Source organism: Pseudophryne corroboree, chromosome 10 (genome assembly GCF_028390025.1).
Source record: "Pseudophryne corroboree isolate aPseCor3 chromosome 10, aPseCor3.hap2, whole genome shotgun sequence".
In the NCBI taxonomy this organism is placed as follows: domain Eukaryota; kingdom Metazoa; phylum Chordata; class Amphibia; order Anura; family Myobatrachidae; genus Pseudophryne; species Pseudophryne corroboree.
This window is the reverse complement of record NC_086453.1, coordinates 66570804-66583491: the sequence shown is the minus strand read 5'-3', so window position 1 is coordinate 66583491 and position 12688 is coordinate 66570804. Positions and strand designations below refer to the sequence as shown.

The following is a 12688-nucleotide window of genomic DNA, read 5'->3' as shown; positions in this document are numbered from 1 at the left end:
TGGATGCTGGGCGCCCATCCCAAGTGCGGATTATCTGCAATAATTGTACATAGTTATTGTTACCTAAATCGGGTTATTGTTGTAGGGAGCCATCTTTCAGAGGCTCCTCTGTTATCATACTGTTAACTGGGTTTAGATCACAGGTTGTACGGTGTGATTGGTGTGGCTGGTATGAGTCTTACCCGGGATTCATAAATCCTTCCTTATTGTGTACGCTCGTCCGGGCACAGTATCCTAACTGAGGCTTGGAGGAGGGTCATAGGGGGAGGAGCCAGTACACACCACCTGATCGTAAAGCTTTACTTTTTGTGCCCTGTCTCCTGCGGAGCCGCTATTCCCCATGGTCCTTTCAGGAACCCCAGCATCCACTACGGACTCCGAGAAATAGAATTATCGGTAAGTAAATTCTTATTTTTGTTAGCAGTTGGGCAAAACCATGTGCACTGCAGGGGAGGCAGATATAACATGTGCAGAGAGAGTTAGATTTGGGTGGGTTATATTGTTTCTGTGCAGGGTAAATACTGGCTGCTTTATTTTTACACTGCAATTAAGATTGCAGATTGAACACACCACACCCAAATCTAACTCTCTCTGCACATGTTATATCTGCCTCCCCTGCAGTGCACATGGTTTTGCCCAACTGCTAACAAAATTCCTGCTGCAATCAACTCAGAATTACCCCCATGGTCTTGCCCATTAGAGAACTATTTTGCTGCTGCGATCAGGTCTGAATTAGGCCCTATATCTGCGGGGACAGGGGCTCCGACAGAAGCCAGTCCCTGCGTTGTGCTCAGTGTGGTGCCGGGGCTGACCAAGCTTGCGCAGTGGCCATTGCTGGGGAGGGATCCGGGGGAACCCTCTCCTGGCTAAATTTGCGATGTGCAGGCTAGCATCTCTGAACTTGCGAAGTCTGGCAGCATTGAATCCCCCGTGGAACGAGGGATGGTGCTGCAGGTGGGAATGGAGGGATTGCAGCAGGTATCAGAGATGTCTGCTGCGGCCCATCTGTCATACATTCGGGGGATATTAAATACACTGCTCAAAAAAATAAAGGGAACACTAAAATAACACATCCTAGATCTGAATGAATGAAATATTCTTATTAAATACTTTGTTCTTTACATAGTTGAATGTGCTGACAGCAAAATCACACAAAAATTATCAATGGAAATCAGATTTATTAACCCATGGAGGTCTGGATTTGGAGTCACCCTCAAAATTAAAGTGGAAAAACACACTACAGGCTGATCCAACTTTGATGTAATGTCCTTAAAACAAGTCAAAAGGAGGCTCAGTAGTGTGTGTGGCCTCCACGTGCCTGTATGACCTCCCTACAACCCACACAAGTGGCTCAGGTAGTGCAGCTCATCCAGGATGGCACATCAATGCGAGCTGTGGCAAGAAGGTTTGCTGTGTCTGTCAGCGTAGTGTCCAGAGCATTCAGGCGCTACCAGGAGACAGGCCAGTACATCAGGAGACATGGAGGAGGCCGTAGGAGGGCAACAACCCAGCAGCAGGACCGCTACCTCCGCCTTTGTGAAAGGAGGAACAGGAGGAGCACTGCCAGAGCCCTGCAAAATGACCTCCAGCAAGCTACAAATGTGCATGTGTCTACTTAAACGATCAGAAACAGACTCCATGAGGGTGGTATAAGGGCCCGACGCCCACAGGTGGGGGTTGTGCTTACAGCCCAACCGTGCAGGACGTTTGGCATTTGCCAGAGAACACCAAGATTGGCAAATTCGCCACTGGCGCCCTGTGCTCTTCACAGATGAAAGCAGGTTCTCACTGAGCACATGTGACAGACGTGACAGAGTCTGGAGACGCCAAGGAGAACGTTCTGCTGCCTGCAACATCCTCCAGCATGACCGGTTTGGCAGTGGTTCAGTAATGGTGTGGGGTGGCATTTCTTTGGGGGGCCGCACAGCCCTCCATGTGCTCGCCAGAGGTAGCCTGACTGTCATTAGGTACCGAGATGAGATCCTCAGACCCCTTGTGAGACCATATGCTGGTGCGGTTGGCCCTGAGTTCCTCCTAATGCAAGACAATGCTAGACCTCATGTGGCTGGAGTGTGTCAGCAGTTCCTGCAAGACGAAGGCATTGATGCTATGGACTGGCCCGCCCGTTCCCCAGACCTGAATCCAATTGAGCACATCTGGGACATCATGTCTCGCTCCATCCACCAATGCCACGTTGCACCACAGACTGTCCAGGAGTTGGCGGATGCTTTAGTCCAGGTCTGGGAGGAGATCCCTCAGGAGACCATCCGCCACTTCATCAGGAGCATGCCCAGGCGTTGTAGGGAGGTCATACAGGCACGAGGAGGCCACAGACACTACTGAGCCTCATTTTGACTTGTTTTAAGGACATTACATCAAAGTTGGATCAGCCTGTAGTGTGTTTTTCCACTTTAATTTTGAGTGTGACTCCAAATCCAGACCTCCATGGGCTAATAAATTTGATTTCCATTGATAATTTTTGTGTGATTTTGTTGTCAGCACATTCAACTATGTAAAGAACAAAGTATTTAATAAGAATATTTCATTCATTCAGATCTAGGATGTGTTATTTTTGTGTTCCCTTTATTTTTTTGAGCAGTGTATTTGCGGTTACCCCCCGAAAATGGAATAAGCTGCAAGTATTCAATGATAAATGGGTCCCTTTCTGACTACTGTAGGCGCAATGTGAATTCACGCACGGTGCCATGCAAAAACCAGCGTCATGTACAGCTCTGCATCAACCCCTGCATTAAAGTTACGCTAAACTGGAACTACAGGTTGGGTTTATCCAACCTATGAATCCACAGCTAAAGTGAACTACAACTCCCAGCATAGTTCTTTTTCCTGGTTGGACAGTATACAATACTATGGGGTAAATGGTTTACTGTAAGGCAATGACAGCCCAGATAGATGATATCTGTATAATCTGCAATACTGTATACTGCTGCATACTGACAATACCTTTATTCCCGTCCTGTCAGGCCGTCTGAGATCATCTGGAGCCGCCTTAATGACTCCTTACCAGAGCGGACACAGATCCAGGGTGATCTACTGAACTTCCCCTCACTCAGCCTCCAGGACAACGGCACCTACAGCTGCCAGGTCTCCAACAAGCACGGTCGCTCCTCCGACCAGTACGTGCTGGTGGTGTATGGTGAGTAGGGGACAGAGTACCAGTGGAATGAGTGCGGGTGGTGGGGTGGTGGGGCACAGCAGAATGTGAGTGTTGCTAGGCTTCATTATGGACCATTTATCAATGAGTTTTAGCTATTTAAAACTTGTTGCATATGATAATTGGGGCTCCAGCCAATCAGCTCCTGTCATGTGTTTGAAAAACGACAGTTAGGAGCTGATTGGCTGGAGCACCATTTATCATATGCAACAAGTTTTAAATAGCGAAAACATTGGTAAATGGGCCCCAAAGTTGAAATGGTAATTTTATAGCCCTGGGCGTTAAAGCCTAAAGCTACCACCCTTTTCCCTGCAAATTACTGCATTCAATTGAATACGGCTCATGGAAGCAATTCCAAAAGGTGTCTTCCATAATTAAGAATGACACCATCTACAGAACATATTTGTTCCGGTGGGTTTAGGTTGTGAAATAGCCGTACAGCACCAGATGTTTCCAACTGACTCTCCTGAGTAATAAAAAAGTTACTTAATGCAGATCTCTGTTGGAGTGTAGCAACAGCTGCAGGCTGGTTATTCCATGGAAACTATACTGGCAAGACAGTAGGTGGCGCTGTGTCTTAAGTTATCTCTCTGTTGTGCAAGTTTACTCTACTATACCTTATACCTGTTAATCCTCCATGTTATGTTATGACATTTACATGTTTGGCCATAGCCCAATCTTCCCTGTGTGTTCGGTGCTTGGTTAGAAAAGCTGTATGTAGAATATCCCAGTTTTTGTGGTTATGGGTTATTACATAACATGGTCAAATACTGACATGGCTAACAGATGCAGACTACTGTATACTGTTATTTTCAGGCTGTACAGATTATTTGAGGTTTTCTATAACTCCCTCAGATCCTGGAGCGATTATTGAGGCTCAGACTCAGGTTCCCTATGCGATCATAGGTGGGATATTGGCGCTTCTGGTCTTCCTCGTTATCTGTGTCCTCATTGTCATGGTCTGGTGCTCCGTGCGGCAAAAAGGTAAGAGGAGTCAGTGGAGTGGATGTGGCTAGTAGTCAGGCCGCTTCTGAGCAATGTATCATTATATTTATCAGTATTAACTATTATTATTTATAAGGCGCCACAAAGTATGCGCAGTGCCACACAGGGTAAACACAAAACATTTCACAGTAGACCGGTATTAATACGATACACAATGGCCTACCCTAGCACAAGTACCAAACATTAATATCACACCACAGGCTTTGTAGGTATCTGAGGCATGGGTTGGGCAACTCGCTGAAACTGACAGGAGACGCAGGTGGGAATCTGTTCAGTACTCTGTGATCCTGTACCCCTCAGTAGGGGCGAGCAGACAGTCATATTTGCTGAAGAGGAGAAGGGGGCGGGGCATTGGTGATTTGGATAGTGCTAGGGAAGGAGAGGGAGGAGAGCCCTGCCTGTAAGAGCTCACATACTAAGGGATAGGGAAGAACAGTTGGAGGGTAACGAAGGAAGATACTTGGTGGAGTGTTGGAGAATTTGACGAGGGTTGGTACGAATGAATGAAAAACCCCTGGGGGGATGTTTTTAAATTGAAGTGGGAGTGGGGGGGAAGGTGCAGAGGGAGCGAGGGATGGGGCAGGGCGAGGTATTCACCTGGCGATCGCCCACAGGGATGGCCAGTCCCAGCACTGATTCCTGCCCGCCGTCGGCTCCCGGAAATCAGCAAAGGCCATTTTACAGCTACTCCTACCCCCCAGCCAATAGGAGTCCAGGGGGCGGGCTAAACTCCATAATGGTGTATGCTGATTCCCGGGCGCCGTGCACGCTGCACGACTGTCCCCAGGGACTCAGCAGGTAGTATGCACGGAAATCTTCCGGGCTAGCCTGGAAGATTTCCGTGCATACCACCGAAGGGGTTAAAACTGGGGACAGTTGGGACTCTAGCAAAATGTTTGAGGTGAACATGAAAGGAGATGATTAAGGTGGAGGAGAGGCGTTGGTCAGAGGAGGTGTGGAGAGGGAAGGAGATAGTGTGGACAGAGATGAGGTTGGGGATGTAGGAAGGGGCCAAATGGTTTAAGGCTTTGGAAGTGAGAGGGAGGAGTTTGAACTGGATTCTGAGTGAGATAAGGAGCAAGTGAAGCATTTTGCAGAGGGGGAGGCAGGAGCTGTACAACGAGGGAAGAAAATGAAACAAATGACAGTGTTAAGAATAGATCCAAGTAGGGAGAGATAGGAGATAATTAGGCCAGGGAGGAGGAGGTTACAGCAATCTTAGCGGGAAATGATGAGTGCATGGATTAGCGTTTTGGTGGCATCAGTATTAAGGAAGGGCTGGATTCTGTTGTCATTCTGGACAAGAAGGCTGCAGGATTGAGAGATGGCTGAATGTGGGGAGTGAAGGAGAGCGCGGAGTTGAGGATGACACAGAGGCAGCAGACTTGGGTGTGACAGAAGAGAGGGGGAGAGGAGGAGGAATAAGCAATGAGGTCTCTCTTGGCCATGTTGGGTAACAGGAAACAGTGGGACATCCAGGAGATATTTAGAGAATAGCGATGGCACTGGCTTAAGCGTTTTTTTGGTAATGGAGCCAGACCTGCAGATGAGGATCGCCTCATACATTAAATCTATCCTCTACCATTAAAAAAAAAATGAAGCATACTTAAGGGGCTGTTCCATTCTTGTCCCTGGTACGGATGTGATGGCTCTCTAGGTCATGTATCTTCACTCATTTGCCCTTGCACTCCCATAGAGCAGTGATTGCTTACTGTAATAAGTGGCAATGTGTGTGGCTGGCCATTATACCCTCCTATAAATACCTATACAGCAGAAGTGAGGCCGGTATGGCCATGTTGGGGTAATGGTTCAACAGCAGCAGGGCACAGGTTGCCTTCTTCTGCTGTGGAGACTAAGCCATGCCCCCCGGGCTTCACACTGGATGATCAAGGTAAGACCACTTCCTCTACCAGGCATGAAATTCATTCCAGTTATATTTCCTTTTTTTCCGTTCCTTTGTGCACAGATCAATGATCTGACTTGACAGGTGCTGGATTTACATCAGTGTCGCTTGGGGCTATTGACAGTGACTGGCACTATCGTCCTATGTACGCCTCTAGTCATGTGGCTGCGCGTATCCGAGCCCGTGCTGTATTTGATGTTTGTGACTCTCTCTTGTAGGTTCCTACCTGACTCACGAAGCCAGCGGCTTGGATGAACACGGAGAAGCTAGGGAGGCTTTTCTAAACGGAGGCGAGAACCACAAGCGGAAGGAGGAATTTTTTATTTAAAAAAAAAAGACACATGGAGGAAGAAGAAAAAAAAATCCCAACACAGTATTAATAACCTGATTTTTTTTTTTACATTTTATTTTCTTTTTCTTTACCTTTTGCGGGTGGGCAATGGGAGGAGTTGAGGAAGTGGGGTAGTGAGAAGGTGTATAGAGTTGATAGAGGGGGAAAACGTACTCGCTTCTCTGTTGCAAGAGTATCAGCAATCGTGGCAGTTGCTGAACCCTTTGCGGCGCAGGGGGCGGGGCAGTGATCTGGCTTTAGAACTTGCTTAACTGACCGTGGGGGATGTGAGACAAGTAGCGGGCAACGATTATGATTTGACATCCGTTCTGTTCAGGGTATTTATGGATCTCTGAATCTTCTTTAATGGACGGAAAAAAAAGAACAAAAAACGGTATATTTGTGGTTGGACGCTCGCAGCAGAGCATTTGTGCACTTAAGGGTGAAATGAGAGGTGACCATGATGCATAGCTCTGGGGGAGACCTTTGCGTGAATATACCTATATCTCAACCCATCAACCATTGTAGGACGTCACCCGTAGTCTCTAAACCTGTAGCAAGGGTGGCAGGAGGCGAGATTCTGTCGCTAAGGAATACAGAGTCTGTTGCATCTTACGACACAGGGCCTAGTACGGTTATTGATGTACAGCTGGCAATGCCAGGCCTGGGAGCCCTTCCCTCTCATTTGCAAAGGCGAAAGCCTGGCACCTCTAGGACGATACAGTTCCCAGGAAGGGCTATGGTTATAGAGCAGTACTCCTGGTAATAGCTTGGATGAAAAGTGAGCTGGGCAGGACGAACGCTCAGAGATTTGTGCCAGCACAGGCTGAGTATTAAGAGCGTGACGTTTGTTTAATCACCTTAATTAGGCAGAAATCAGCACGGCTCAGAGTCTCCAGTGAGGAGGGGAGTGCTGCGGGGAGACGGAATGAAGCCATAAGTCACAGGTTTAAAAGGGAGAACGAGAGTAATTCGAGGAACTGATTGAGGCATTATAAGCACTGCGAGGAAACCAGTTACTAGCCACTTATGTTTGCTGAAAACACTCCTGCCCCACGTAGGGAACTTTTCACAATCAACGTGCACAAGTATTTGTCTGCAACTTTTAAAACATGCATTATACATTAATTGGTTACGCTAATTAGTTGCCATCTACTTTTAGACACTAATTGCATCACTTCTGTCAAAATAACTGCAGCAATCAGCTGCTTACGGTAGCAATCTTGCCGTTGCGGCGGAATCTAGGTGACACCGCCATGATGGTGCCGGAGGAGCGCGTTACAGTAATTATATGGGAGCACTGTGCAGAACCACTTCTGCTGTCTCATCCAAAGCTGCAGCGTTTTCTTTTACCGGTTTTTCTTGCGCTGTGTCAGAAGCGAGAGAGCCCCTGTCCTGTTTGCTTTGGTAACCCCTTTGTCCGGTAGTTGAGAACAGAGCCATTGTGTCGTACATGTCACGTTCCATGAGGAAATATATTACAGGATCAGGCAAAAGCACATGCACATTTGAGGAGGACTATGTGTGAACATCACGTTCATCCAGGGCTGGAGTAAGGTGTATGGGTGCCTTCTGGCCAACTGAACTTGTCAATAAGATATGCTGTATTAAAAAATAGTCCCAGCAGTGTAAATAGTCCCAGCGCCACAAATTTGTTAAACACACTGTAGTGCCCCCCATGCAGGTGAGGTAGCTCACCCCCATGCAGCCATTTTTTTTCTTCTTGCCAACAATGAGATAAATCAGAATATTAAATAACACCAGTGACATAGCTTTGTTCATATTGTAGTGGCAGCTGAAGAGTTTACAATCAGGATGAGGCTGACTTGGGTATCCTTTGTGGAAATCAGCAAATTATGTCTGTAAATAGCTGTATCGGGCAACTCATTTAAATGGTGACGGAGCATTGCTGAAGCAATGGGAAGAGCTAGGAAAAGAAGACTTGAAAGAACAGTTTCCTGGGAAATGGCTTTCCCTGAAGTCTGTTGTCCTGAATAGGAGTGGCTTATTTGCATAATGGTGACGCATAAATGGTGTGTTAGAATGACATCATAAATTTAAAGGGCCCAACATGTATCAGGCAACTCATTTAAATGGTTATGCAGCATTGATGAAGCAATGGAGAGAGACAGGGTTGTTTTGAAGCTACTTTGTAGGAAGAAGACTCGAAAGAACAGATTCTTGGGAAATGGCTTTCCCAGAAGGCTGTTGTCCTGAATAGGAGTGGCTTATTTGCACAATGGTGACGCATAAATGGTCTTTTAAAGGGTATGGGTCGTTGGGCCGACTCAAATTAGGTCGACCATGGAAGGTCGACAGGGGCAATAGGTTGACATGGTCATTAGGTCGACATGTACTAGGTCGACAGGTCAAAAGGTCGACATTGGTTTTTGGACTTTTTTTTTTGTGTCGTTTTCTTTGTAAAGTGACGGGGAACCCCAATTAGTGCACCGTGTTCGTTCGCCATGCTTCGGGCACCGTTCCCAATTGTAGTCCACGTGGATCGTCAAGTATGAAAAAGTCCAAAAAAGAAAAAAAATTTGAAACTCTTGTCGACCTTATATATGTCGACCTAATGACTATCAACCTAAGCTGTGTCGACCTAACGACCGTATCCCCTTTTAAAATAACAAATTTAAAGGGTCCAACATGTCAGGCAACAGACTCCGATATTCAGAAGCGATGGGCTGTTTTAGCTAATGAGAGAACCCCAAGGGCTCATGATCTACCCCAATAAATAATTTCCCTATCCATGGCGCATTTACAATTATTTATAATAATTTTTAATTATAATTACAGCGCTAAATATTGATATCTCATAATATCTCATAATGGGAGGAGGAAAATGAAGTGACTGCTGTAATTCCAAAAAAACCTGTACTTTACACAATGCTTGGCTTCTGTAATAAAGGGAGGGGTCTTGACCCTAGTTCCGTGAGGAAGGACAGCAGGCACGAAATAGGAGCTAGCTGTGAAAATGGCAGTACTGTAGAATTTTGTTTGCTCCCATTTGTAAAAGTGCTTCAAAATGGCCACCTGGTCATGTAGTTTAATTCCCTATTTCATGACTATTGCTTTATGAATTCATCTTAGCAGCTTTGGTGTAGGGTATGTGGCTGTGCCACAAAACTGGAGACTTTGTGATGCAAAAATAGAGAAAAAAAATTGTATTAAAACCTCTTTATGGCCCGGATGTAATGATGCCCAAGTTCAGGGCCGTGCAGGATACCAGCTGATTGCCCCTTTAAAAAATAAATGTCCGAATACGGCCGGCATCCCCCACGGCTGCCGAACTTGGGACGCCGTTACATCCGGCCCATTGACCTTGTTCATTTTTATAGCTATTATTTTTTAATATATTTAGTACAAATTATAATAAGAAAAAATGCTGGTAGATCAGGTGTAGAATAATATTTCATATTATTTTCTGTGAATTGCTAGAACAAGATAGAATTTTTTTTTTTTTTAGCAGGCTCAAGCAATTAACCTTTGACTAGTGTAACATGCTAGAGCTTGTAGTTCCACAGTTGCTTCCCACTATACAGTATTCTTTTTCTTTAAATCTGACTGGCCTTCCTTAAGGTGAGATGTTACATTGAGGGAAAAATCATTGTGACTAGAGAGCCAAAGCCTCAAATTACCTCAAATGCACCCCCTTCATATTTGGACCCCATGTATCTGCCCATCTCCCACAGCCCTAATTGCAGCCATGGGGCAAAATAGGGCTGGGATGATACACGGTCTAGTCACAGTATTATGACCACCTACTACATTTGACATCCATGAAGTGCGTCACGTGTCGTGCGCTGGCTTGGTGGGTATATAAGGTGTGCGATAGGCCGTCTGCACACATATTACTCGTTCCTGTCATGGGTAAAAGGGGCGATTTACCAGAGTTGCAAAAAGGGATGATTATCGGCTTTTGGGCCAAGGGTGGCAGTATTTCTGACACAGTGCAGTTTGTGAACTGTTTGCGGTGTATTGTGACTGGACGAATGGCACCATTGCGAATAACAGACGTGGAAACTGCGGAGCACTGCGCGGCATTGATATGAGGTGAACGTCGGCTACGAAAGTGCGTGAGGGCCGACTGACACACTACAGTGGAGCAGCTCACCATCAAAATGAACCTGGGGGCTACCAGACGTGTATCTAAAACAGCAGTTCAGCGGACCCTTAGGCTCCGAAGTAATCAGAAAGGTCACTGCACCTAGCTTGTGGTCATAATAATGTGACTCGATCATGTTTAGTCATAAATTATATACCAAGGATGGTAGTTTTTTTTTTTTCTATTTTAGCTTCAATTAAGTCTCAAAGGCTGTAGGCAGCCATCTTAGTTCACTACGAGCTCGCCTCGTCAACGAGGCACAAGGACCAGGAGGCACTTATTTTGATGTCGCAGCCACTAGAGGCGACTTTATTAAAATGGTAATATTACCGCTATATTCTTATATAGAAATAAGTCAGACATTTCCCACTGTTAGTAAATTAATCAAAGCCGATTTTATATTGGCTGCTATACGCTGCAATCCAACTTATTTTATACTGTAATTCCAATATTTAAACGTCTTGGGGATAATGATGAAAGCATCTGGAGACAAACGTTGCGTTGTACAGTCTCGGCGTCATGAAACGGAGGCTATATTCCACACAGGGCATGAGTGTACTGGTCAGATTACATCCGTCAAATTTAATTTCTGACCCAAATCAAGTGTTCCATTTATAGAAGCCCCACACATTTACTTTATCCCAAACAAATGTTATAGAAATATATTGTAAAGTCAAGAAGAATTGTTTTAGTGATGGGATACAGTGCAGGGTTATGTCCAACAAACGGAAACAGAATTCGATCTCACTCCTTCTATATAATTCATGATATTTATGAGACAGTTGGGAGCCAATGACCTGCTTTGTAACACTGCTTCCTGTTTGACAGGAAGCCATTATTGACGGGGCTGTGTGTATATTGTCTGTATTTTTCCATTGGGGGCGGGGTGAATGTGTTTCTTTTTTTTTCTTTGTGCCGTGTTATTTTTCTGGTTCGTTTGAGTTTTTTTGGTTTTGTTTTGTTTTTTAATTATTATTATTATTATTATTACACCCAATTGTCTCTCTTGTTGTTTATCGTTAACTGTAAAACCTTTAAAAAGCCATGAACCTAGGGGGAAATTAATATATAAATATATATATGTAAATAAAAACTTATAGCATCAAAAGTCAATTCTGGAGGCAGGAGCAGAGGGCGCTGCCATGACAAGAGAAATGGACGCACTCACCCACTTAACGTGTATTGTGCCATCTTTTTATTTTTATGTATTGCTTTAGCTCTTCTGCTGTCTGTAGAACCACCCCCTCTCTCTCAGCAAAAGGGCTAATTGCTTCAAATATCCGGCCTGAAAGCCATATATTTTAAACAGCACAATGCCCCGTTCCACAGATCTAGAGAAAAATAAAAAAGAAGTGGGAAAAGCTGCAACTTTTGGCGGGAAAACCAGAGAGACTTTTCTGTTCGTCTTTTTATCGCCTGAGCTGAAAACTGTGTACAGTCTCATTTATTTTAAATGTATATGGTCTCTCTGGTACTAAAATACAAGTTGCTTTACTGTTTGGGAAATGTGGACACTGATCATGATGATGGAGAGAGAGAGGCAGAGGGGGATATTCCTAGTATTTGTTGCGTGGGGGATGGTGAAGTTGAGGGGGCTTTGTATATTTTTTTTACCCCTTCATGCCCCCTCTTTCCTCTCTCCTTCACTCCCTGGTCCATTTTTCTGTCATCTCACAGCCTGTCCGGAGCACCAATTTTGTACACAATGTACCAAAAAGAAAAAAAAAAGAAAAACACAACAGTTGAAAAGAGCGGACAGATTAAAACAAACTAATATGAAAACCGAAAAAAAAATAATAATAATAAAGTTCATGTTTAGTTATTTGACTTGTGTGGTGTTTTATTAAAACCCGGAGAATGAATGAGATAAATAAATGAACCACAAATTCCAGAATGGTTTAGGGCATCCTGGAATCTATACTGTCCTCACAGCTGGCAATGTGCTGTGGTTCCAGTGATCGGTGCACCGGAATCAGTGGTGGAACTTTCCCAACATGTGAGAACAGCAGCTTTACCGGTCCTCATAGCTGAACAGTACGTTTAAGTCATACACTGCAGTTGTGAGGACTTGTATAATGCATAACGTCACATTGATATCCTTTATTCTAAGTACACTTTTGTATCGGACCATTATTCTGTCAGTACCAATACTTTCTTCCCACTGTCCTT

At 44.9% G+C, this 12688-nt stretch overlaps 1 protein-coding gene across 1 annotated transcript in view; it reads left to right on the top strand.

Moving 5' to 3' along the window:
• CADM4 (cell adhesion molecule 4) overlaps positions 1-12341 on the top strand; it is a 429923-nt gene extending 417582 nt beyond the window's left edge. The window contains exons 7-9 of the mRNA XM_063942494.1: positions 2982-3154; positions 4028-4156; positions 6299-12341. Coding sequence (XP_063798564.1) covers positions 2982-3154; positions 4028-4156; positions 6299-6408 — 412 coding nt within the window. The 3' untranslated portion in view covers positions 6409-12341. The remainder of the gene's footprint in view (positions 1-2981; positions 3155-4027; positions 4157-6298) is intronic.
• Positions 12342-12688: the final 347 nt, after the last annotated feature.